Consider the following 27,695-nt stretch of genomic DNA (forward strand, 5'->3'; position numbering starts at 1 on the left):
GAGGTCCAAACGTCCAGGAATTAATGCCCTCCACCCTGGGAGCAGCACTCACCAATGACCCTCAGATGCTGGCGTACAAATACATCAGCCCCCTTGCCCCTCGAGTGGATCATTTACACAGTCTCCCAGAGTTTCCCTCTGGGATGACCAGGTTAACAGTGTGCCCTTTAGGGGCTGCTGTCCCATCCTGACTCATTTCCTCACCTCCCTGGAGGTGTTCCCTGTACTTCCAGATAAGCTATTTGTACTCACTTCCTGTCTCAGGATCTGCCTCTGGAAAAATCTACACTAACGTAGAAAAGCAAGCTTCAATAATGCAAATGTTCACGTATTTGAACCAAGACTTTCTCTCCAATGTTGCTCAAAAATGAATTGTTCATTAAAAACAAAATGCTTTCCTCCTATCCACCTCTTCCCTGGGCACACGCTCTCTCTTGCTAGATATATATTTCCCCTTCCCTCTCTCCCTCTGTTTATAATTCAGTGCATAGATGACTTAGGGACAACCAGGCATTTTCCTTTGAATTCTCCCAGGGCCCAGAATTGAACAATCTTAAAAAACAGCCAGATCCACAGCATTCAGGGGTCTCCTAAGGTTTAGGAAAATGGCCTAAAACCCTCTAGCTCCCTTTACAAGAAAGGCTGAGCAAACATTCCCAAGGCAGTATTCTTCTCTCGGCTGCTTGGATCTTGGTTTTCAGGAATCTGCTAGTGGAGACTGAAGCCCTGTGGCTCGTGTGGCTGAGTTGCGGGCTGCCCAGTGTCCTTGGGGGAAGTTGGGCAGCAGGAGGCTGCCCCGGGTGAGCACCCTTTGGGCCCAGGCCTGCCTCCTCCTCTGTGCACTGAGGAAGCCTCTGTGGGCCCACTCCTCTGTCTGGGCATGAGCCGCTGCGTGAGCACCGTACTCACCACCCCTGAAAGAGGTTTGGCATCTGCCGTGCTGCTTCTCCCTCTTAGGGTGGCAGACACAGCCACCAGCAGGGTCTTCACGGTGCTCCCCAAACTTGCCTGGCCATAAGAATCACCTGGTGCACTTGCTAAGCATACGGATTCCAGACAGCAGCCCCAGAATTCCTGAACCAGCCTCCCCAGAGAGAGGCCTGGGGATCTCTGTGCTTCACGGCCCCCCGAGGTGATTCTTATGAGCTGCACACTGGGAAACGACGGAATGAGGAGAGAGGCAGGAGCATCTTTAAAGCAGACAGAACTCAGCCGGTCAGGTATGTCCCCCCATGCCGATAGCCCTCACATCGGGAGTGAACCGAAGGAAGTCATTCCTCACACGGGGGCTGGCCAGGGCCTGCGACGGTTCTGAGAGCTCAAGGAAGTGCTAGTCCAAATAAGACTTGTTTAAAGTGTCCCTCATAGCCCAGGCTCACCTTTTAAGCAACACTTCCTCTTAAGTTTGCTGTAGAACCATGATTGCCGGTTGAGTGGGGAGTAGGAGTGAGGGGGAAGAGAGGGACAGTATGTCAGAGACATGAAAGGGTAGAGCTGAAAACTAGTCTTCATTAGGAATTGCTTTGATTTGTTTTCATCAAAGGTAATTTATGTTGAAGTTTCTGAGATGTTAAAAGGGAGTGAGATCTTAATGTTTCTCAAAATGGGATACAAGCACAAAACGTTTGCAATTGACTGGGATGAACCAAGAACCATAGGTCCTGCTGGGGCGGGCAGTTCACCATCCTGGATCCCGCCTCCTGATTCTCCCTCTCCAGCCCCCTCCTCTCTGCCGTCTTTTTCAAACTCCCTCACATCAAGTCAAGACTCTGCTTGAAGTCATTGAAAGGTTCACTGCTGTCCCTGAGATAGTCAAACGACTCTATGTATGATCCTCAAGACCCCTCTTTATCGGGACCCACCCTCACATTCCAACTCTATCTCCGGACTCTGCTCACCACGTGCACTTTGTTCCAGCAACGTCAGGCTACTGCGTTCTCTGAAGCCCCAGGGACGATCCCACCTCTGCTCCTGTGCCGTGGTGTGCCCTTCCTCCACTTCTCTCTCTGGAGAGCCCTGGCTTATCCTTCAGATGCCTTTCCATTAGGTCCCCCTCGTCTGCCTGGCAGAATAAATTGCCTCCACAATGAGACACGTCTGTTGAGTGAGAAGTCTGTGTGTGGTCCTGGGAGGGGCAGTGGGGTCCGAAAGTCAGTGGTACCTTGGCCCAGTTCTGCCCCACGACAGGTGCTGCTGGTCGGGACATCTTTAAATCAGGCATCTTTCTCTCCCTTTCCTTCATTTTTATTGTGGTAAAATATACAAAACATAAAATTTACCATTTTAAGTGTAGTTCAGTGGCATTAAGTACATTCACACTGTTGTTCAAACATCACTACCATACATCCACAGAACTTTTTCATCTTGCAAAACTGAAACTTAATACCCATTGAACAACAACCCGTCACTTCTACTTCCTCCAGCCCCTGACAACCACCGTTCTACCTTCTGTCTCTGTGAATCCAACTACTCTCGATAGCTCATATAAGTGGAATCGTACTGTATTTGTCCTTTTGTGTCTGGCTTATTTCACTTAGCATAACATTTTCAAGGTTCATCCACATTGTAGCATGTATCAGAATTTCATTTCTTTTTCAAATTGAATAATCAATTGTATGTATATGCCACATTTTGTTTACCCATTCATCCTTTGATGGATATTTGGTTGTTTCCACCTTTTGGCTATTGTGGATAATGCTGCTATGAAGATGGGTGTACAAATATCTGTTTGAATTCTTGCTTTCAATTCTTTAGGTTGTTGAAATTCCACCCAGGAGTGGAATTGCTGGATCATATGGTAATTCCATGTTTAATTTTTCTAGGAACCACCATACTGTTTTCCATAGCTGCTAGACATTCCCACTAACAACGCACGAGAGTTTCAATATCTTCACATCCTTGCATTTTTATTTTCTCTTTTTTGTTGATAATAGCTATCCTAATGGATGTGAAGTGATATCTCACTGTGGTTTTGATTTGAATTTTCCTAATAATTAGCAATGTCAAGTCTTTCTATTTTGAAAGCATTCATTTTATTGAGGTACAATTTATGTACGATAGACTGCACCCATATTAAGTGTCAAGTTAAATGGATTTTGACAAACATATACACCCATGTGACAACCACTGTAGTCAAAATACATAACATTTCTATCACCCCCTCTTGACACTTTACAGTCAACTTTCCCCTCTATCTCCAACTCCAGGCAACCTCTGATCTGCTTTCTGTCACTATAGATTAGTTTGCATTTTCTAGAATTTCATATCAATGGAAGCATACAATATGCACTCTTTTGTATCTGGCTTCTTTCATTCAGCATAATATGTTTGAGATTCACCCAGATTGGTGAGTATATCCCTAATTTGCTCCTTTTATTGCTGAGTAGTATTGCATTGTATGAATACATCACAATTTGTTTATCCATCCATCTATTGATAGACATTTGGGTTATTTCCAGTTTTAAGGCTGTTATGAATACAAGCTATTGTAAACATTCTTGAATAAGTCTTTGTGTGGAGTATGTTTTCATTTTTCTTGAGCAAATACCTAGGAGTAGAACTGCAAGGTCCTAAGGTAGCTGTATATTTAATTTTACGAGAAACTGCCAAACTTTTTTCCAAAGAGGTTGTGCCGTTTTATATACATGTGCTGCCAGCAATGTAGGAAAGTTTCCATTGCTTCACATCCTTGTCAGGGCATCCTTCCATCTGCAAATCTCTCTGACTTTCTCTGGCTGAGCTCAGAGGGCCACCAGTGATGGGTCCTAAACTATGCCTATGGGCACCAGTGGCAAAAATAAAGGGGAAGTGGAGAACAAAAATTTATAGAGCATTGTCTTACACAGATAATGCTGTATAAAGTTTGTATGTATCTCAGGACATGGAGATGTTGGTAGCCCCAGTCTGACATTAGCAGGCAACAATTTACAAGGGAAATACCTGTTCTATCAAGTGTTAGGATATGCCCAAACCCACATCCAAACCTATAAAACAGGTTTCAACCTGTTATGTCTAGACTCAGTGAACTGTGGCCTGGTCACTAAGTGTCACAAGTCCTATCTCTCACCTTCTATCAGAGAGAAATGCTCCGTTCTTCTAGTCACTGCATACCAACCAGTAGGACAAATGTGGTCGGGTTAGGAAATGTTAAGTGGCTAAGTCACCCCACAGGCATATTAAAGTATTTGAAAATTCTAGTTAAAAGGTTACTTTTTTTACAACTGGATGAGGCTACTGATAGCATCTGAGGCAGTGTTATCTTAAGAAACAAAGTTTATTTATTAAAATAAGCAAAAGAGCAATAGAAATTAAGTTAAATGGGAAGGAGAAACCAGTATCACCCCTGACATTTGTTTCATAAACCTTTTTTCAGAGTCACTTTACGAGCGTGACTATTCTGATTTTAAAAACCCAAAGCTTTGGGGCCGGCCTGGTGGTGGAGTGGTTGGCTTCACACACTCCCCTTCGGTGGCCCGAGGTTCGCGGTTCGGATCCTGGGCACAGACCTACTCATCGCTCATCAAGCCACGTGGAGGCGGCGTCCCATATAGAAGAGCTACAACTCTACAACTATGATACACAACTATGTTCTGGGGCTTTGGGGAGAAAAATGAAAAAAAAGAGGAAGATTGGCAACAGATGTTAGCGTAGGGTCAATCTTTTTCAAAAAAAAAACACACACAAAAAAACAAAACCAAAGGTTTGAATCAGTACTGAAACACTAAAAATAATCTCAAAAAACATGTTGACACAGAAAGGTGAAACCATACTTGATCACACTGCTTTTCCCCAAACGGCTTGTTGGTACATTAGCACCCCTGTGGGAGGAAGTCAGATATTTAAGAGCAAATCTTCAATTAAAATGCCACTCTTCTTTGGTAGGACTTGAAACATTATATTTCATGTTTCCTCAGATATTCTCCTGGAGTCAGTCCTCATCTTTTCCCATATGACAGTGGTAAGGCATGTGTGACTGGGCTGAGCCTAGGACCCAGGCTTGTGAGATGTTTTTATAATCCTTCTGTTGACATTTAAAAATGTTTAAGCAACTGAAAGATCTTCAGAAATCATGGCCATGTTATTAGAAAAGTACATACTTGGCTGCTCAGCCATTTCTTTAAGGATCATTATTAGAATGAGTGTGCAGACATTATGTACAGTAGATTTCAACGATGCCTCTAATCTTCATCAATCCCTGTAGCCCTGTCTTTGCCACGTGACTTTGACACTCCTTTCACTGAAGAGGCAGTGTCTGTTTCTCCATCCCCTTGAATCTGGGATTGCCTTGCGTCTTGCTTTGGCCAATAGCATGTGACTGTAAGGAGGATGTGCTGGTTCCCATGCTAGACCTCCAGATGTTCTATATGTTTCTTCTCTCTTGCTCCCCTGCCGTTGCCATGAGACTATGCCAGGATCAGCATGCTTGCAGATGAGAGACTTATGGAGCACAGTTAAGCCACGCTAGCCACCCCAGTTGAGGCCTTCCTAAATCAGCTAGTAGATTCCCAGATATGTCAGCAGAACTATCTAGCTGACTACCCTAGAGTGTGAGCAATAAACACTTACTATTTTATGCCTCTGGGGTTTTGTGTGTTTGTTATGTAGCAATACCTGACGGATATCTCTATGTCACAGGAGTTTTTAAAACTCAAAGATACAATTTAAAAATAAAATGGCCTATTGTATACTCTCCTTTTGCCCCCTAAAAGTGTTAATGAGTTTCCGGATTGTTTTTAAAATACATCCAACACCATATTAACAGAGGTTGTCTCTGAGGAGATGACAGGGGTGTGAGGTGGAATTTTCACTATATATCCTTTTGTTCTTTTAACATTTGAACCATGAGTGTTACATAGTCAAAAAATAAATTAAAAATCCTACATGAATACAGAGCTTCGAGTTGTATCTCTAGAGGAGAAGGTACCCGTTTCTATACATACAAGGCAAAGTGAGTGATAGAGACAATTATTTAAAAGGCTAAACCTTTCAGTGGATATAGTCAGATAATTAGGGCCAATATCTTGGGGAAAATATCTACAGATTCTTAATACTCTAACAACTTTGCAGATAGACATGATAATCTATAGGATAATTCTGAAAAACTTTAGCATTTTAACAGATAAACTGTGGTTTTCTGCTTGCTGACCACAAAACGTACTGGGTCAGAGATTTCTTGTAAACGTTAGTTTTGTGGTTCTCAAAGTTTGGTGGGCAAGAATCGTCCCTGCCTCTTGTTAAAATGTAGATGGTCCAGGTCCCATAACAGAGATTCTGATTGTGGGTGTGGATGGAGCCCAGAAATCTGCATTACAACAAGCAGCTCAAATCATCTTCGTGGACTCCATTCTGAGAAACACTGGGTGCAGTCACTGCCGTGTGCTTCTGTCAAGTGCCCACGCTGCCTGCATTGTACAGAAATAACGAGCCTGTGGGTGTCTGATTCATTCTCACCAAGTAGATCGTGTAATCTGATAACTATAAAAAAAGTAATAAGTGAAGTCAAGGACTCAACAACATGGGTCAAGAGAGGCAGAAGTAACTTAAAGAAATAAAACTGTAGTATTTTTTTAAAAGACCTTATAGAAGAATTAATCAGATTGTTCAAATATTAGATAATAATATATGGGTTATGTACATAAGTTAGTTTTAAGAATAAGAGGACTAATGTAATTATGCAATAAAATCAGTCAAAATAAAGTTTTTGTTTTGTTTTGAGCAAATAATGTTTGCTTGAGGAGGAAAGTTGAATTCCAGTGGAAAATAAATGAGCAGCCCTTTTGGTGTAAGTGTAAAGTCTATTAGAGGGAAAATGACCAGCTCTGATTACGAGTGTTGACAAAACGTTATGCTGAACATCCTGGTAGCTGTTGGGGACAAATAGAGACGTTTCTGACCTCAGAGTATGGTTAGTTAAAGACATTTTTATGTTTTCATATTTTGGAGAATCCAGGGTTCCACAAGATAATTTTGGAAGAATTTTGAAGATGTCAAATGTAGGTGTAGAATTATAGAATTTTCTAACGCTTTTATTCTCTGCTTGAATAACATATTGAAGCATGAAATACTAATTGTGGCTAGGAGATGCTCAAGAGTGTCTGTTCAAAAATTACAGTGGAGGTAGCACTGGGCACCTTGGGAAGAGAATAAAGAACATGGAAACAGGGTTTGTTTATTTTCTGTTTGTTTGATTATTTGATTTTTGTTTTGCTCTAATATGGATTGTTTTTTTGTTAGAGAAGTAGTACACACTCAGGAAAAAGGTAGGAAATACATAGAAGGAAAAAAGTAGCCCTACTCTCCAAACATGAGTTTAAATGTTTTGGTATACTTCCCATTAGTCTTTGCTAATAGATCCCACATGGACCAATTGCTTTCCTCCCATATTGTTGGTTTCGTACCACACATATATCATTGCATCTTGCTTTTTAAAAAATTAAATATGATAAGCACTTCTCAGTGCCATTATATACGCTTAACACATGTCATTGTAAATGGATGTGTAAGTGTTTGGAGAAGCAAACCACTAGGGTCGAACATCTAGAGGGTTTCCAGCCTTTTGCTAACATGCAAATAAGGATGTTATTAAAAACTAGAAGTCTATTGCTTTTTTTGTTATTTATAATTATTTCTTGAGGACAGACTCCCCAAAGTCATATAACTGGGTCCAGGGTTATGAACATTTTAAGGGTGATGACATTTTGTCAACCTGCTTTCCTAAAGCATGTCCTCCAGCATTCTCTCACCTGTGCTGCTGATTTATATTTTCCTTCCTTCCTTTGGGAGCTGTTTAGAGTCATCGTAGAAAGAAATCCCTGCTACTGAGATAGGAGCCTGTGCTACCTTGTTCTCATTGCAGCTATCTGCTTATTACTGAGATGCAATATTTTTTCCATACAAGTTATAGTTTCTTTTTACCTTTTGGTTGTTTTTCCGCCAACTTGTAAGAGGGCTTCTGTAATGAAGAATTCACCCCAGGCTAATTGAATGTGCTGCAAATACATGTTCCCAGAGCTGACTTCCTAAATCTTTCTTTCCGCCCGTGCACAGTGGAGTCATGGATCCCCTCAGGATGACCCCTGGGCTGACTCATTTGCCTGAGGGTTTCCAAAGCTCCTCATTCCGGCACCATCGAGACTGAAGTTCCTGAGGCTGACAAGCAGCCCCAGCATGTCCCCGAAGTCACCACTTTTCACCCAGACCCAGAGACAAGACACATGTCCACGTCTGCTCTCTGGTAAGCTGGCGTGCTGCTAGCTGCAGGGCACTATCTTCACAAAGCAGAGTCGGCAGTCGCCACTCTCAACCTCCAGCCTCGTGTGAAACGGTTTTATGTATGAGATTAGAACCTTTTAAGCTATCCTTCCCCCTAGAAAAGAACTCAAGAGGGGAGAGAAAACACAGCAAGACAGACACCGTCTAAAACAAATTTGGATTAAACGCCTCTACTACCGCCACATTGAAAATGGCAATTTTAAAAACGATTTTAAGGAGCTGAGAATTGAATTTTCTGAGTGCCTGGACCTCCAACTTGGCGAAATTTTGCCTCAGGGCCATCTCTTAGGGCCCTGGTACTTAAAGTGTTGTTCAAGGCCCGGCAATGTCAACATCCCCTGGGAACTTGTTAGACACGCAGACCCCACCCCAGACCTACTGCGTCCGCCCGCAGTTGAACAAGACGCCCAGATGATTTGGACGCATGTTAAATTTGAGAAGCACTCTCTTAAAGCAGTGCTATCAACTCCGGTGTACACGTCACAGTCTCCCGCGGAGCTTGAAACAAGATGGACGTCCAGGTCCCGCCCCCGAGACTGCGATGCACATCGGTCGGTCGAGGGCGGGCATTGGGCACTGGAGTTGTTGAGAAGCTCTCCAGCGGTTCTTTGTGCGGCCAGAGATCAGAGTTGACCTGAAGTTTCTAAAACTTCCTTCTAACAAGGCAGAGATGATAAAACTCTCTAAGATCTGAGGTCTTCAAATTCCATGCTTCTTAACTAAGTATTACATATTATGATTAAATGCAAAAACCAGTTAGCTCCTGGAGGATAGGGATACATGAAAAAAATTTTTTTTTTGATATTGTGTTGGACAGTTTAGGGAGCAACTAGGTATCTTGGGATAAGAAACAAAACAACAGACACACAGAACAATTGAGGTCTTGCCCTTATACGAATCCTGTACAGTATTGGTGTTCCTACCCTTGGTCAGGTTCTCACTCCCCCGATTGGTCACCCAGCAGCTCACTAAAAGGGCCCAATTTTGTGCTTATTAAGATAGGCAAAACAGCCAGACCTGCCCTGTCCGCCTCCCCCACCCCAGTGTCTTCAGGCTGCTATAAATGCAGCTCTCAAAGCTAATCTCCAGTGTTTGTGAGTCATTTCCTAAGTGATGAACACACAGCCAGCTGTGTGGAAACATACCGTGTTATCTTAAGTCCAAGATGCTGCTGAATCGGACCTCTGATCGTCTGTGCTTCCAGAAGACCAGCATCAGCAACAGTCCCCAGGACCAGAAGCATGGGGCTTGACGCTCACTTTAGAGTGATGCCACCACTGGCGGGTCCCAGCAGCTGGCTGGAAACCAGGCCTCACTCAAAGCTTCCCGATCTCTAGGCTACACTGGACCTGTGACATTGAATCAGCTTCTAATGCTCCAAATACTGACCCTTCAGCTGCGGGGCTGCCGGAAACCCAACATGGTGACCTACCGCTGTAAGCCAACTGTCACCCTCTGTGCTTTATAATTATGACCAGTTTCTGTGACTTCTTGAAGGCGATTAAGTTGGGAAATCTTGCATAAGAGCTGGGTTCTCCAACGTTTTTGGCTCAGGAAACCTTAATACACTTAAAAATTATTAGGACCCCAAAGAGTTTTCGTTTATGTAGGTTATATCTAGCGGTGTGCTGGAGTCAGATTGTACCAGCTCACGAGAATTCAACATTCAGGAATTTTCCAAGCCAACTGTTAAACCAGTGGAAGCTTGAAATTGGCAACAGAGGGAGTATTCACACCAGGGAAATTGGCAAATGCTACAAATCAGGGCTTTTTCCTTTTTCTGGAGATCGGGTTTAGCAGCAAACCACTGATTTTTTTTTTTTCCCCCAAAGCCCCAGTAGATAGTTGTATGTCATAGCTGCACATCCTTCTAGTTGCTGTATGTGGGACGCGGCCTCAGCATGGCAGGAGACTAAACCACGGGGCCGGCCCAAAAACCACTGATTATTATCTACCAATATTTACCATATTAGACATTAAAGTGGAGAGCTTTTGAAAATATTTTTCACCTAAAAATAATAAACCCATTACATGTTAACATAAATACCACATTTTTCACAAAAATATTTTTTTTCCCAAAACAATGACTTAATGAGTCGAGTTGCCTTTATATTTTTGCAAATCTCTTTAACGGTTGGCTTAATAGAAGTCAGATTTTCACATCTGTTTCTATGTTCAATCTGTCACGTAGCCTCTGGAAAACTCAACTGTATACTTGTAAGAGAATCAGACCAAAAAAAGGTAATGTCTTAGTGTTTTAAGATAGCTGTGACCTCATATATCTCCTGAAAGGGTCTCAGGGACTCAGAATCATTGCATTGGAGCATTTCTCTTCTATGTTCTGATTGCAGCTTACGTAACGGCCCCTCCTTCATGAAACACAGCTGGGTTAGCCTATGCTCCATTCCTCTCCATGCACATTTGGTCTAGTAATTTTGAAAGGAATAGCCACACAGCTATGCCAGTTCTGCCAGGAAATTACTGTTGGTGACCGTCTTCCCCTGAATTTTCACTATGGCACCTAGGTGAAGACAGGCTACTAGTGGAAGGTCCAGGCCTCAGAGACTTAAAAAGCTTGGTCATAAACACAGCTTAACTTTTTCCATTTGCCCTTAGAGCTCAAGACTTCCTGAAGGACATGACGACATTTTTCTTAATTTCTTAAATTCAGAAGTATAACCTAAAATTTTCCATGTGTGTATTCAACAGCCAAGTATACCATTTCCTTAAAAATCCTATTTTTGACTCTGTGGAAAAAACAAACATTTTTGTGTTAAGAAAATACAAGTGTGTTTTTTGAATTCAAACATATTTTGAAAAATAACTAGAAGAGTTTCTAGGTCACTTTTTGGGCAGAGTGGGGATCCTATTTCTGGTGGCCATGAACGGGGCTGACTTCATTCAATACGTCCATTCCTGAAACACCTGTGGAGAGTCTAGGCCTCAGAAACTTAACCTTGAGTGTTAACTTAAAACTGCTGTGTGTTAACGGAATTCTGGCTTGGTTGAAATGATTTTTCTGTTGACTATGAACCTAGAAATATGCTATCAGAACTTTTTATTGATTTTCAGCTCTCAGAGGTACTTGTCATTTTGCTTTTAATCCCTCTCCTGCCCTCTACCCCAGGAGTGTTAGCTGGCAAAGGACTGTCACTCAAGGGCAGCCCTTCTTCGGGTTTCAGGATATCCTCCCGGCTCTGACATTTGTTTCTCTCTTCACTAGGACAAACTGCAGACTCTATCCACGATGCCTGTAACCCAGGAATCTGAACATATTCTCAATGACATAACCTCGAATTTCCCTAAGAAGGGATTAAAAAAAAAAGACACAGAAAGCTAACCACCCAATGCCTTTGGTCGGAATTGTGTTTCTTCTCCTCCATTTGTTCTTCCTCCAGATGCATCCTCGAGGCCCTGACACGCCGACCTTCATGGACTACGTCACCCAGGCTGTCCTGAGATCTGGGGTTAAGCTCAGGAGCAATGGGAGGCCCCAGCAAGAGATCAGTGTGTTCCCTCGTCTGCCACTTGGGCCTGGGGCGTGATAGCTTCCCCTAATTGCTGGTCCCTGGGTGCCTCACTCTCCCCTGCTGGTCCCCTCAGCCCTGTCCACACCTCTGCAAATTGCCTCTTCATTAAAGGCTCTTCAGCTAAACCCTAAGACTGGCCTTCCTGCCAAGGCCTTGAAAGATAGAATAAAAATTTATTCCAAACAGATACCAAGCAAACGTTCATGTTTATTAATATAGGTTACATAAAATTTTTAAAAAAGAATACATAAAAACAGTGACATAATGTTTTATAAGTACAGATTGATAATATACTAATGACAGTAATATTAAGTCAGAGGTATTTTAATACAGACAGACTGAATAAACAATGATGGGAAATCTCCACTGAGATGGATAAAATGCATAGAGTAACTAAATTAATAAAATCAACTCTAGCTTCTACTTACAATACATACCTTTATGTAAATTATTCTGTGGCATTTGGAAATAGTTTGCTCTTCTAAATAGGTAAGCATTTGCCTTGCAACTTTCCACTTTTCTTGTTTGTTTAAAATGCCTACATCTTTTCATAAGGAAAAAAGATACATTTCAACCTCATTTTCAAATTATTTTGTCAAATCCATGAGGATTTTCTGTACTTGATACTCATCAAGGGGTTAAAAAATGCTTTTAAAATCATCTCAATCAAAATAAGACAAGTGAATGGAAAAATATAGAATAATTTTCCTAGATTTCAAAGTCAATTTCATTTTCTTCTGTTATTTCTAATCAGACTGACATAATTGATTCTTTTTAAAAAACCTGATTTATTTATTGAAAGCATTTATAAATAGTGTCCAATTAATGTAGACTGAAGGACTTATTTTAAAAAATACACCGTATTGTATTATGCTTTCATCTCAAGTTATAACCACAGGAAGCAGTAACCCAGATGTTCAAAGTTCTTCAACTGACAGGCCTTGCTTGTGTGAGACTCGCTTGGTGACTTCTCGCTCAAAACACTTCTTCATACAATGACACATTTATTATACACATATCACACTCTATGCATCCGTCTACCTTGTTCTTCTTGAGGGCAGGTCTCGGTCTTACTCAACTCTCTAAGCCCAGAGCACACAATGGGTGTTCACGTTTGCTCACGGGTGTTTCCATCTGACAATGGTCCTTGCAGGGCACTGCTAGAAGTGAATGAGCCTTCTTTCTCCATTCTTAAAACGGGCAGAGAAGTCTTTTATATTCACTATCTCCTGGGATAGCACAGTCAACTTGGCCAATTTCTTTTTTTTTTGCTTGAGGAAGATTTGCCCTGAGCTAACGTCTGTGCCAATCTTACTCTATTTTGTATATGGGTCATCAGCACAGCATGGCCGCTGACAAGTGGTGTAGGTCCACGCCTGGGAACTGAACCTGGGCCGCCAAAGTGGAGCACGCTGAACCACTAGGCCACGGGGCCTGCCCTGGCCAATTTCTAATAAACATGATCAGTTCAGAGCCCACACTTGAGGGAACCCCAGGAGGAGAGAGCAAATGTGGGGTCCTGCCCCTCTGCTCTCTGGGAGGCTCAGATGGAGGGCTTCTGGCCAATCCGTGTCTGAAACGGCCCTGCCTGTATCTACCGCTGGGAGTCCTCCATCCGGGGGTGGGGTACTTTGAAAGCCAACCTAAGGTCACTAGTGGGACCTATGCTCCCATTTGGTTTACATGTACAGAGTGTAAACCATCAAAAATGCTACCCATATCATCTATTTTCATAATTTAAAGAGTTCAAAATTTGATATGTTTAAAATGAAAAACAGTAGAACTTTTTCTACACACAGAATACTAAGTCTTATCCCTCAATAACTTAAACACTGCTGCTGAACAATTTCAAAATACACTTATTTGCAAAAGCTGTAAGTCCAAGCTATAGAATCCCTCACTATTGATGGACAGCTCCAGATGTTCAGGGCTAAATTCCACCAACCTAAACTCTGCATATTAAATCAGAGAAGCAGAGTTTATTTCCATAATCTCTAAGGGAAAAAAAAAGGAGGGTTTCAAAGTGTCTATTCTATACTGCACTGCAGATGACAAAAGTGTGTGTGTACACAGACATATACACACACAAAACACGACATATGTCACCTAAATACATCAAAAAGTGACATCCAGTTATTACTGTAGCATTGGTAACACTCTCTTGGAACAATGCTGTTTTCTATTCCTGTTATCTTTTCCTGTAATGAACAAATATGTATGCTTAAGGGTCTTGTAAGAAGGAGGCATGCAAATCATACATTTCTTGTTTTAGATGGTAAAGTAAATACTTTTTTGGCAATGACTAACAGAATCCTCAGGTTACATGCTTTTGTAACCTTTTCTTTTTAACTCACCGGCAGTCCCTTTTCCTAAGTTAACAGCTTTTTGTATATGCTGTTGCTCAGATTACTAGAGCAGGTATCCATTTTACTTGCCATCAACTGACCGCTGCTGTTATAACTGCTGGGGTCAGAACTTTCTTTGCAGCATAAGATACTGTAGAGGTGCCTCTGGCACTCAGAGGAAGCGTAATAGTAGATCAAGGGATCAAGGCAACAGCTTATGCTGCTGACACAGACACAGAGGAGGTAAGCGAAGTAGGCGGCCTCTGTCGTGGAATCCGGAGAAAGGAACGAGTAGTGCACAATCAGGAGGACGTTTGTGGGTCCGAAGCAAATGATGAAGATGCAGAAAACAGCAGCCGACAAGAACAGAGCCCGGGACTTCTTGCTGCGGTTGGCGACTGCGGAAGAGCTAAGACATCGAATGATAGACACGTAACAGACTGTGGAAACGACCAACGGCACAAAAAAGAAGACGGCAGAGAAGGCAGAGAAGTAATAGGCATAATAGCCTTCGAGCAGGGTCTGGTTGAGCACGTCATGACAGGTGGTTATGTTGAGCCCCGGGACCCGGGTGGTCTGCTCCTGCAGGAGGAGAGGCACCACCCCCGCGATGGCCAGAGCCCAGATGGCCAGACACGTGACGGACGCCCTTCCCAGCGTACGCCAGGAGAGGGACCGGATGGGGTACACCACTGCCAGAAACCGGTCGATGCTGATGACTGTCATGAGCATGATGGAGGCATACATGTTACAGTAAAAGGCGGCCGTGACGAAGCGACACATTTCAGATCCAAATTTCCAATCGCTCCCGGAAAAGTAATAGCTGACCTTAAACGGGAGCACAGACACAAAGAGCACGTCCGCCGTGGCCAGGTGTAACATGTACACCACGGCAGGCTTCTTGACCTTCATCTTCAGGATGAACACGACGATGGCCATGATGTTGAGAGGCAGGCTTACCACAAACACGCCAGTGTAGACGGAGGGGATAAAGAGGGTCATCCAGGTGCTTGTCAGGTATCCCGAGGCATCTTTGGAGACGAACCCCGGGGGCGGTTTTTGAAGAGCACTGCTTTTGTCGATGGAGCTGAACCTGTCTTCAGTTAACCCGCTTTCGTTTTTCTCCTCGGACTCCCCCGACAGTGGGAACGGTTCAAACTGATCATGGGAATTCCTGAGGAAAAAGGACCGGGGGTCCACAGTAGCATTGGTTGCTCTTGACCCTGAAAAATAAAAGAAAATGAATGGAAAAGGCAAAAGAGACCAGCAGAGAGTACCTGTTACGTTTGCTTTGTTTTCCTGCAGGAGCGTGGGGGAGAACAGCAGGTGGGGCACAAATGGATTCCGACGTCGTCAGGGGATTAGCTAGCTCCAAATTGGCTATAAGGTGTTGTTTCGGCACCAGCAAACACCTTCAGAACTCTGCTCCTTGGAGGGACAGAAGCGAACAACACACTTCCAGAGATGCAGCGTGCAGACGTCGGCGAAGGCTGAGTACCTGACACGAAGGGAAGAAGCAGAGATTTCTCCTCTACAGCAGCCGCCGTCTACACACACAAACCACTCCCAGGCCACAAGACCTCTTTCCTCCACCTGCCTTCACATGTGCATTTTCTCCATTTAGTTGGCAGCCACCCCTTGAAACCCATCCCTCCCAATGGAAAAGTCCACAGAAAGTTGAGGGGACTTCGTAACGTGACGGAGCTAGCCGCAAATTCACGGTAGGGCCAAGGGCTCCCGTTCCCACGACCGTTACCCACGTGACGGTAGTCTTCCTCCACTGTCTTTAGTTTGTTTACACAGTAGAATGTCCCAAATCTCTCATCATATTCGGGTCCAAACCACAGTCCCTCGGGTTATCTTCTAATATAACCCAAGGCACCCACCACCTCATGCATCTTGCCTTCTCACTTCTCGGCAGGTCAGTGGAGCAGCATTCTAGGCTGATGGCCCTCCTCAGCTCAGTTCCAGAATGCCATGTGCGTCAAGGCAGACACCAGGCAAACCAGGCTATTTTGAGTATCAAGCAGAAGTCCAAATAAAGGCTCAGCTGTAAACTTCCTCCTTTTACCACCCTCTTCCATCCCAAACACCCATTTGAAATGTTCATCAAAGAAATGCAACCCTCAGCCGCTGGAATTCGACCAGCTTTTCCTTCCAAGGAGCTTTGCTCAAGTTCTGCCATTGAGGAGACTTGGACAAAGAGCCTTTGTTGGGCCTTGGTAAGCTGAGGAGCGGAAAGAGGAAGCTCAGAGGAAGAAGGGCGAGGTCTCCATCGCTGGGCGTGTTCACGACGGAGGCTGGACACACAGATCGCTCAGAAGTGATGTGAGAGGATTTAAAACCGGGCTGGAGATTGGATGCGTATAGTGGATTGTCAAAGCTTTGGTCTTATTTCTCGGTAGTGGAACCTTCCTGCAAACAAAAACTTACACAGAGAAGCATAACGCAACCAAAGAGAGAGTTCTGCCTCTGGCACCGCTCTGTAAGGCCCTACCAGACCCAACCATCCCTTAGAGAAAAATTACAAACTCTGCACCCCCTTCACCCCCCAAATCAATCACCTGAGGGCATTTAGGTCCACAGGATGCTGCTGGGGAGGGGAGGGATGAATCTTGAAAGCAAGGATGGCACCCGGTGAGTTCCTTGTTTTCAGTGGCTTTTAGCTTGAGAGAAGGCCAAAGTCAGTGCCACAAAGGATGGTTAAAACTCAGATAGAAAACGCACACCCTTCTGGCCTGAAGAACCAGAGGACAGAGTTCAGGGCAACCACAGTCACCGGACAGTGAGGAGAGAATCCCAGAAAGGAAAAGTCAGGGAGGGGAGCCCTACATTCCAGTGTAAACTCTGCCCCAGGCTCCGCTGCCTCCCGCACCTGCCCGCACCTGCCCGTGGAGGGAAGACGCAGAGCAGCTCTGCTGAAGATAAGAGGACTGACACGGTATCGTGCTCTCTGCTCAAGAGCTAGAGTTTGCAGTTTGAGTCCAACCAAATTAGTTGCCTGCTAAAGCAAAAACACCAAAATTCTTTGGAGAAATAAAACAAAATCTTGAGTTTTTATAGTATGACAATGTCCAGGATACAATCCAAAATCATTCGCTATAAAAAGAATCAGGAAAGTGTGACCCAGTCTCAAGAAAAAAAAACCATCAATGGAAGCCAATCCCAAGATGACCCAATTAACAGATAAGGATTTTAAAGGATGTGTAGCAACTACGCTCAATGAAGCAAAGGAAAATGTTTCATTGAAATGGATGAAAAAAACAGAAAACATCAGCAAAGAAATCAACCAATGGAAATTCTAGAACTAGAAAATAAAATACAATAAGTTGGCATCTATTTCCAAAATGAACAGCAAAGCTAGAGTGGTACCAACTGAGACAGCAGAACGGGGCCTGGCAGTGAAAGGCTGAGGTCAAATGACCTCAGCAAGGTCATGAGTGGGTTCCCTGAGGGTGAAGGAGTGGCCAGATTTGTCACAGAGAAAGGACAAATGTCTCCAGTGACGAGCTTCTGAGTACACACATAGGTCTAGATTGTTCCTCAAGGGTAAGAAACTATTCCTATCCGTTTCTGAATCTCCAGTACAGTGCCCTGCACATGGTGGTGCTCCTTAAATTGGCTTTTAATCACAGATCTGCTTTCTAATATTGGCTCTGCCAGGAGTCACTTAACCCCTCTGAACTAAGTCTCAGAGTCATTAAAATGGAATTCCAATACCCACCTACAAATCTGGCAGCCAGGAGCATCCCATGTGAAACAGGACATGTGTTCACTTTGTAAACTTTAAAGACTAATCAATGTAAAAAATTATTATTAATTCCTTCCCCTATCACTTCAATGTAGCTTGCTTTTAGACTCAATTATTTGCTCACTCTCAATTATTTTAAATTAAAATGGAATATAGACTCCTCTTCCCTCCTATTTAGCAATGTCTAGTTTTTCACTCTGAGGAGGGACATGCACAGGTTGTAGAGTACACAGCCCCAGGAGCCAGAGCTGTAAATCAAATGTCAAACTCACAGCCTTTCCCAGAAGTATCACTTTCTCCCCTTTGTGATGCATCTAACTTACTCTGTGTGCATCTTGACCCAGCCACGTGCAGGCCTGACATTGGTACTGACAGCCCCGGGGGGATCTGGGGCTACCCTCAAGGTCATAATGAACGTGTGGGAGCTGAAAGAAAACAACGAATGGGTTCTGCCGGTTTAATACCACAAAGACATGTGTCCTTAAAAATGCTGACCCAGAGGAACCTTAAAACACAATTCTCCTCTGCAGTTTTGGGAACGTGGCCAGACTAAGGACTTTTTTTTTTTTTTTTTTTTGCTGAGTGAGATTAGCCCTGAGCTAACATCTGTGCCAGTCTTTCTCCACTTTCTAGGTTGTTCACCACCACAGCGTGGCTGACGAGTGGTGTAGGTCCGTGCCTGGGATCCAAACCCTTGAACCCAGGCTGCTGAAGCAGAACGCCCTGAACTTAACCACTACGTCACAGGCCCGGCCCCCAGATAAAGACTTTTGTCACGCACGGAGGGGATTCGCACACATAGGAATCAAGACACCACCTAGAAGAATGATACCATTTGAAAACTACTGAATACTCATAAGAAGCTTCTTAGGTCCTATCACTTGGTCTGAAAATAAAACTATCATTAGGCTTTACTCTGTAAATTTCTTCCCTGGCTAGGCCTTCGTGGGCAGTATGGTGTTGATGACAGAAAGATTATACCCATTGAAACGTTACATTTTTATAGGCTGGAGCCCAGGAAGAATGCATAATCTCTTGATTAAATAGCCTTGCCTAAGGTGTCACCTTTTCTTGCCACTATAGGTTTGATATTTTGGCTTTTATGGAATTAAAGAATGTCAGCAAAATTTTTTTAAGTATACACTAGCATCAAAGAAAGAGCAAAACCAATTCCAGGTGGGTAGATATATCCAGCCCACCCAAGCCCGTCAGGCTGAAATTCGAGTCTGAGTATTTCTCTTTCCCTCCAGTCCTCGCACAGCTCAAAGGTCAAGGAGAAGGTGCCTGTCAGCTGCCAAAAGCCCTTGGAACTCATCTGTGTTTCTGTTGTTAAGCTATGGTTTCCCCCAAAAAGCAGCTCAGGTCCTAAACCCAGTTCTCATACTTCTTGCTAAGTTTCCTTAATTTAGGCTCTCTAAGTGGCTCTAGAGTAGTTTTGTTATTGAATAGAGCATATTGCTAAATAGCTTAGCTATGGACTCTCTAACTCAGGAGATTTTTAAAAATTAGTAAGTCGGCAATACCGGCGAGAAAAGTTGGAGACTTTTCTGACTTGGATGAGATCTGGCCTAAAAGCAGAGTGGTGACTGGATGCTTTGTCAAGGTCTCACGAGGTCCAGGGAATTACATCAGGCCAGCCCCCCATGACTCCCCAGCCTCGGTTCTGACTCAGAGCCCTCCCTACAGGGCGCAGACTCTTTAGGAATTAACAGAGCAGAAGTCCCAGGACCTTGCCCACATTCCCACACAGAGCAGGACAGTTGCATCCTGCACTTCTCCATGAGCCACTCAACTACAGGCTAAAGAGAAATAAAGACGAGGATGATGGAAAAATAACAGAAACATACCAACCCCATCCAGTGGAATGCAGCAGCATTACCGGAATGCTCCACTGCCTCAAATGCAAACACACACCGTCTTCCAATCAACAGAACCAACGCTCCTTAAAGAATGGCTTGTTCCAGATGTGGGTGGAAAACACACAAGATGAGCCTCAGACATCTTCAGATACTAGGGTCAGGTCAGAAAGACTCTGGCGTCAATCAGAAGTGGCTCCCACTGGCCAAGGTGCGACAATTGATCATCAAAAGAATAATGAAGGAAATGAACTGAAACACTTAAAACATGTCATACATGTTAAGATCCATGAGTTCATAATGATGCTCAAAGGAAAATAAAACCTTTTTGGTCACCTTTGGAGGAAATCATGGGGCCCAGTCTGAAAATTGGTAAACAAAGACAAGATCCAAGCATTTATCCTGCCTTTTCCATATAAATGATATTTCAGGGAAATGAAGTGTCAACAGAGAAAGTTCTTTATAAAATAGTTCCAGCTCATAGACACAGAAACAATAATCGATTTAGAAATGTATCGTTTTGAAGCTCTGAGTGAAATAATGGCTTTGGTCCAACGATCATCAGCGCTTGGAAAAACCGTTAGGTGAAAGGTTAAAGGGGAACTTCATGACGGCTGGATCAAGTGGACAACACTTGAATCCACCGAGTAATCCTCAGATCTCAAAAAGAGAGAGACACTGTTGAGATGACGTAACAGGAGGGACACAGCACCACTGCTGACGCAGTCCTGCAAACAACCAAACCTGAATCTGAGCAAGCCTCCAGCTGTACCGGCCACATCGCAGGAAAGGCCGAGGACGGCCAGACACGTGGAACAACCCCACAGATGCAGCGGCCAGGTGCAGCAGGCAGGGCAGGCCGTAAGACAAACGACCCAGTCTCTGACCAACAGCCACAAAAAAGGAGGAGGGCGAAACAGTTACAGACTAGAAGAGATTCAAGAGACGTACCAACCAAATGCAACGGTGGGCCTTGCTTGATCCTGATTCCAATAAACCAACTGAAAAAAGGCATTTATGAGACCCTCAGTGAAATGTGAACACTGACTGAAGAGTACACGATATTAAGAAATTGTTTGTCACTTCTTTAGGTGTTATAACGGTATTGTGGTTATGTGAAACAAAGAGTTCTTATCTCTAAGGATATATACTGATGTACTTACGGATGATATGATATAATGTCTGGGATTAGCTTTAAAATTGTCCAGTTGGGGGGGAGGAAAGCGAGGGTACAGATAAAACAAAATATGGGAGGTAATTATACTGTTCACTTTTGGGTATGTTTGAAAATTTTCATAATAAAAAGTAAAAGAAGAAAAAGAAAAAAATATTTATACATACCACTAGAAACTAAGGACACAGGTTTTTGCTTTTGTCTTCTTTTGACTTAGTTTTGAAGGGGAAAAAGTTCTTGAACGTTGGTGTGAACAGTTTCACATTTAGAGAGTTCATGTGATACCAAATCCTCAAAGGCTTTTCTGGAACATGGAGGAATTGGTATATGAAAACACTTAGCATTTCTTGAGCTCCTACTATGCACCAGATACTTTACCTCATGTCACTCTAAGGTTTCTCCGAGATAAGCACTATAACCCCCACTTTATGAACGACATGTGGAGGCACAGAGAGGCTAAGTAACTAATCCAAAGTCACACAGCTAGTAAGTGGAGGAGCCAGATTTGAACCTTGATCTGCCTGGCTCCAAAGCTCATACCCTTTGAACCACAGCACACTACCCTCTTTAAAAACTGGAGATTCACGACCTACTCCTACAAGACTGCTATTATTTTCCTCTAAGCATTTCATCAAACAAATGACCCTGCCCATCCGTTTAACTACAGCAGGCAGTATGTGGCCACGCGAACGGATAACTTAAGTTGACAATGCTCACAGCTGTGGCTGGGGAGTTCAAGAGTCCCGCAGACTGTGGCTATACACTAACCACATGCCCACAACCAGCCCCCACAGGAAGGAGAGATGCAACAGAAAGACATTCAAGGACGAAACAGAAAAACAAATTTTAAACTACTGTTCGAGAAGGGGCAGAAGCAAGAGCGTTGAGTGAGCGGAAATCTCTGCTGCGGAAAGACCAGAATTAAAGGTACAATAAGGTACACCTGACTAAAGGGTTAAGCCAAGGAGGCCAGTGCCAGAGGCTGCCTCGCCTCCTCGCCCTCGCATCCCGCGTCCCGTCCCGCGTCCCGTGTCCCGTGTCCCGCGTCCCGCATCCCGGGGCAGGGACTCTGCTGGAAGCAAACCTAGGCAGAAGCCGAGGGGAGGTGAGGTTACCAGGAAGTACAGACAACCAGAGAATTTCACTGTGGGTGCCCGCCAGGCCAGAGCAGGCACAAGAGGACATGAGGGAAGTGTGTGTGCTCGTGCCGGGAGCCTCCTGGCGGCCAGAGCCTGACCGCGGGGGTTAGGACACCAGCAGGCCTCTCTGGGAACTGCTCAGATTCCCAGGCTTTCCCGCCTCCTCCAGGGCTGTTTGCCACCAGAAGTTACAGGCCTTCAGCTCTGTGCTGGGAATGGTGCTCTCTACTCTTCAAGTCCATGAGCTAAGATGAAAACTAAGTCCCAGTAAAGGATGTTAACCATCACCAGTTCCTCCCAGTCAAGCTGTGTCGTCCCCAGCCCCGCCCGAGTCCTGCTGCAGGCTGTAAACCTGAACTCAAACAAACTTGGTTCTAGATATGATAGAAACATCATAAACAGCACTTCCTGGAAACAGAACTCTTCTCGAAAAGGCCGTCAATTGTGCTAACCGCAGGGCAACTCACTGTACCTGCTGCCCTATTTTTTTTTTTTTTTTGTGAGGAAGATCAGCCCTGAGCTAACATCCATGCTAATCCTCTTCTTTTTGCTGAGGAAGACCGGCTCTGAGCTAACATCTATTGCCAATCCTCCTCCTTTTTTTTTTTCCCCCAAAGCCCCAGCAGATAGCTGTATGTCATAGCTGCACATCCTTCTAGTTGCTGTATGTGGGACACGGCCTCAGCATGGCCGGAGAAGCGGCCCGTCGGTGCGCGCCCGGATCCGAGCCTGGGCCGCCAGTAGCGGAGCGCGCGCACTTAACTGCTAAGCCACGGGGCCGGCCCCTGCCCTATGTTTTAAATGATGGTCGAGATTTGATAATGCTTACCGAATCAATCTACAGCGTTGTAACAAGTGGTTTAAAAAATAGAATAGAAAATATCGGAATGCACAGTACCTGGTAAAGGTGAGTATTGTCTGGCAAAACTTTTTTCACGTCTGTATACACACAATGCTTGTCTGTGCACATTTATTGCACACATGCTGTGTCATAATGTAGTGTATTTCTTACAGTTCTCACTGTTGGTTAGCAAAAAAAGAAAATACTCTTCCACAATACTACAGACCTGACTTCTGCTTCATCACAGGACACAGATGACATGTAGATTACATACTGTCCTTTCTTCAAGTTAAATAAATTTGTTTTCAAGTGCAAATTACACATTATTCCTGTTCTTTCAAAAGGCAGGTTCTTTTGAAAGCAAATAAATAATGTATAAAAGCCTGTAATGGCCTTTTAAGTGGCAAAACCTCCCTAGATGCCTTGGGGTGCAGGAGAAGGAGGCAGAACCTCAGTGGGCTTCTCCAAGTACAATCCGGAGGTCAAGGTTGGAGCCGGTATTTGGGGAAGTGGAAGCTCACACCCAGAAAAAGCCATGTCCGCCTGTAGAGAGACCTACTTATCTGATAGTCTCGCATAAGCAAGAGAGGGCAAAAGGCAGAATGAAAGACACCACAAAACAGGGAAACAAACAGAAAATCCTGAATGTTGAAACCACGGAGTCCTCAATACTAGCATCATCGTCAAAACTAAACCAAGGCCGTGTTCCCAACGCCTCTTCCAGTTCCTGTGAGCATCCCACAGCCAGGGGAGCCCAGGCGCTCAGGAAAACTAGTCAAGGGGTTTCCCCAGACACAAAGGCCACGTCCCGTGATTCCACTGAATGATTTGGGGAAGAGGCCACCCCACAGAGACACAGAGCAGACTGGTGGTTGCCGGGGGCTGCGTGCTGGATGGGTACAGTGCCCTTCTGGGGTGACAAAAATGTTTTGGAACTGGACAGAGGTGGTGGTTGTACAACATTGTAAATGTAGCAAATACCATGAAATTGTATACTTTAAAATGGTTCGTTATATGCTATGTAAATTTTATCTCAATTTAAAAATTAAAGAAAGAGAAAGAAAGAAAGAAGGTAGAGTTTCAAGGGAAAAGAGGGACGTGTGGCCAAAACGAGGAGAGTGGGAAGACAAGGAACCCAGGGTGCTGGCGACCCCACTGTCTCGGCGGAACTCCGGCTCAGGGCTCAGCTGAGATCCAGTTTGTGAGGGTGACAAGGACAAAGGTGAATTGACTGGGGTAGGAGGAAGGGGGCAGAAAGGGCACAGGGAAGATGGCGGCCAGAAGCACTTCGGAAAAGGAGCACGTTCAGAGCTGCTGAGACAATGCAAGTTAGGATTCATAGCACACTGATCCCTTCAGACACAGGGGCCAAGAAACGCTGAATCAGACAGACGAGGGGAGGGGTGGAAAGGCAACCAGCAGAGACGACAAGAGAATATTCCTGAGAAAGGCCGAGAATGCCCCCCCAAATGTCCTCACACACAGATTAGGAGATAAAAATAGAGCCAAAGCCACTAAGGAATGAATGGGAGAGAGAGAGAGAAGAAAGAAAGGGAGGGATGGAGGAGGAATGAGATAGATATTGGAATAGAAAATTACTTGCTGGTTCATAAGAAATTTGACTTGCAGAGGTTTCTGGTTGGCTTCAAGCAGAATGATTGCCTGGTTTTGTGCCTTTTGTTTGGGCTTAAGACCACCGTCTCTCAGTAACAGCCACTTAATTAGCATATTCAAGACAGGGATCTATTTATGGCCAGCCTCACTGGTCTGTTTTCAAAAGTAAATGGCAGGATACCACGATCCATGCATAAATGTTTACTGAACACCTCCATGTGCTAGGCCTGGGCTACCGAGCTAGCGGGGCACAGACTCTGCCTTCTAGGGGTACCAGAGAGCACAGAGGGGCCGGGGGACTGGATGGCTTCCTCTCGACAGGGGGAGGTAGAGAAAGCTCGCACTTAGGAAAGACAGGCCTGTGGTCAAATCCCAGCTCCACTTCTAACCAGACTTGTGACTTAACCATGCTGGGACTCGGTTTCCTTACCTGTAGAATGGGGATGACACCTGCTCAAAGGGTTGTTATGAGGAATAAATAAGGTGGGATATGTAATGTACCTAAGCAGGGGGTTGTCAGTAGTAGGTTCTTGATATAAGTAACTGTTTTTAGTTAAATGTGAAAATGTGGGGCGTGGGGAAGACATTCAGGCCAGAGGGAGTGGGGGGGGGAGGACAAAAGCCAGAGAAAGCATAGCTCCCTGGGGGAGGACCTAGAGGGTGGGGCTGGGTGAAGTACAGGTAATGCAATAGGTCATGTAATAGGAGAGGATCTGTAATAAGAGAGGCTGGTCAGAGGGTGGGGACTCATTCCATGCTAAAGAACTGGGCTTGAGCCTGTGGGCAGGAGGGCAGCACGTGGAATCTCCCACCCAGTCCCCTCTGCCACATCACCATGGGCTATTCTTGAACCCTTTCATCCTCCAGATTCTTACAAAATTTATAAACATCACCTTCTGGTCACTGGCCCTCTGACGAAGGCAAGTGATCTCACTTAAATGGCCTGGAAAAGGAACGTAAACTGGTTAATGAACTTACCAACGTCTCAGTAAACATCTGCTGAGTGAACATCTGTTCTAGACTCCATGTTTCCCCCTACACCCCAGAGACGATGCTCACGTTATCCACAGGCAGGCCGGCTAGTTGCTGCAAAACTGTGGGCCCCTATCTGGGGCTCTTCGTTTTCCCAAAAGCATCACCTCAAAACTCACCCTGAGCCAAGATGGAGAGCAGAGAAAATGCTGTCTTTGTCACCTCCTAATCTTGATGCATCTACACCACTTCCAGTGTGAAAACAAGATAGAGTTCACAATGTTTCACAGATAGTAAGAAAACCGGCTAGAATCTGTTTCTGCATGAAAAAAACCTGGCTAAAAGCTTATAAAGTACTATCATTACAAAGAAATTAAAAATTTTTTCTCACTTTCTAACTTTATAGGCTAAAAACAACTTCTCTGCCCTGCTTTTCGGGGGGGGGGGGCATGTTGGAGAATACGTTTATTTGGTCAGGTAGCCAGATACTGGAAACTACACTGTCAGTGGGACACAGACTCCAGGCGACCTACCTCCTCCTGCAGCAGATGCGAAACTGAAATCCTGGAATCCGATAGGGTCGGAGGGAGCCGGGTCCTGGGGAGGGGATCTCTTTCTCAACTCACTAGGAAGACTGGGTGCTAGATAAACAAACGAAACCTCCCAACAACCGCCCGCGCCCGGTGGCTCTCCTGTTATCACGCTCTGTCCCGCCCCGCGAGCCCCTCGCGTGCACAAGGCCCGTGCCCGGGGCTGCGGGTACTGATTCTCTACCAAACGTGCCCAGGGACTGACTGGGCTTTTCTCTACACACTCTCCTCGCCTGTACAATGCGCCAGGAAAACAATTCCAACAAAACAAAACTTCACCGGGAGCGGTTCTCCAATCCACATTGAAAAGACCGGAACGTTTATCGGCGGAGCAAAGTGAGACCCTTTCTTCTTGGGGTGGTCCTGGGAGAACCAGGCCACACAGCGGCAACAAATGCAACGAGGAATGCAGGCTTCCCCAGGCTCCTCCGTATCCAACACCCTGTGGCAGGCCGGCTGCATCCTCCAAAACCGAGCGCCGAGGGGCCTCGGCCAAGCCGCGAAGGGGGCGGGTGGGATGGGCACGCCCACCTGGATACGACTGGGGAGACTCGGGTCTCAGCCCAAACGCCTGTGTGGCTCCTGGAGGAAACTGAGGCAGAGGGGGCAGTCAGGGGCACCCCCAGCGACGAGAAGGCGCAACCTGCATCCACTCAGCGCCCCGCAGCGTCCCTCCTCCTCCCGCCGCCCCATCCCGGGGCGCCCCGGCTGGGAGCGAAGCCCGGGGCAGTCTCACCTGGCCTGCGGCCCCGGGTGCCGGCCGACAGCAGGGGGCCGCACAGACTCAGGCCCGCGGCCACGAGCAGCAGCCGCCGCGGCCCCATTGTCCGAGGCTCGGCGCGCTCGGCGCGGCGCTGCTCCCGAGACTGTCCCGCCGCCGGGAGCGCGGGCCCGGGCTCCCTCCTGCTCCCGCGGGGCCAGCCGGCGGGGCGGGCAGGGCGCTCGCCGCACGCAGGAAGGTGGCTGGCGGGTCTGGCTGCGCTCCGCCGGGCGCCGCGCGCGGGGCTGGGCGCGGGGCCGGGCGCGGGCGGGGCGCCGGCGGGCGGGAGGGGCGGGGCGCCGGCGGCGCGGGCCGGGAAGGGCGCCCCTGGCGCCGAGTGTGCGCCTTGCGGCCCGCCGCCCCCTCCCCGCAGCCCCCTCTCCCCTGGTCCCGCCCCGCCCCGCCGCTCGGATGCCCCGGGGCTCGGCCACCTGGCAGCCCCTGTCGCGCGGTGCGCCGCCGCTCCGCCCTGGCTGCCGGCCACTGCCCGGCGGGGGAAGCCGAACGAGACATTTTTTCCTCTGGGCGCCCTGGACGAAGCTCTCAGTGACTCAGGCCGGCGGGGCTTTGGAACAGGGCTGGGCGGCCCGGGCGGCTGCTCCCTCGACCTCTCCGTATCCTCCCGGGAGCACAGACGGTAGCGGTGACCGTCTGATCAGGGTGCGCCCGGGCGCCCGCCCTTGGCCCCCGGCCGAGACCTCCCTGCCCCGGCGGCCCATTTGGAAATTCGGGATTTAGCTAAAAGTTTGAAAGTGACTTGTGTCTCTGCAACTAGGGAGAGTGGATTAAAAAGTTTATACTGTAGTGACAAGGTTGCCCCCTAATGAGAAGGGGTCCTACATTTGGACAGAA

The 27,695-nt window shown here is 45.8% G+C and overlaps 1 protein-coding gene across 3 annotated transcripts; it reads right to left on the minus strand.

Annotated features, from left to right (window-relative positions):
* Nucleotides 1-11,988: 11,988 nt before the first annotated feature.
* On the minus strand, nt 11,989-27,051 carry F2R (coagulation factor II thrombin receptor). Of its 3 annotated transcripts, none has more exons than XM_004420442.3 (2): nt 26,820-27,051; nt 11,989-15,369 (listed from the first exon to the last, which is right to left on the minus strand). In XM_004420442.3, exons 1-2 carry the CDS (start codon nt 26,905-26,907, stop codon nt 14,171-14,173), a joined length of 1,287 nt encoding a protein of 428 aa, XP_004420499.1. In that variant the 5' UTR covers nt 26,908-27,051; the 3' UTR covers nt 11,989-14,170. The 3 variants fall into 3 exon arrangements, with proteins under 3 accessions (XP_004420499.1, XP_087286272.1, XP_087286271.1); XM_087430146.1 differs by lacking the exon at nt 26,820-27,051 and adding an exon at nt 26,363-26,504; XM_087430145.1 differs by lacking the exon at nt 26,820-27,051 and adding an exon at nt 16,711-16,735.
* Nucleotides 27,052-27,695: the final 644 nt, after the last annotated feature.

This window comes from Ceratotherium simum, chromosome 4, assembly GCF_057802395.1.
Source record: "Ceratotherium simum simum isolate JZ-2026a chromosome 4, ASM5780239v1, whole genome shotgun sequence".
Lineage (NCBI taxonomy): Eukaryota > Metazoa > Chordata > Mammalia > Perissodactyla > Rhinocerotidae > Ceratotherium > Ceratotherium simum.

Bases quoted from the DNA above. Each gene is read 5' to 3' on its own strand.
- F2R (XM_004420442.3), bottom strand. From the start codon at position 26,907: ATGGGGCCGCGGCGGCTGCTGCTCGTGGCCGCGGGCCTGAGTCTGTGC. The intron at 15,370-26,819 runs GTGAGACTGCCC...TTTATTTTTCAG, and splicing joins CACCCGGGGCCGCAGGCCAG to GGTCAAGAGCAACCAATGCT.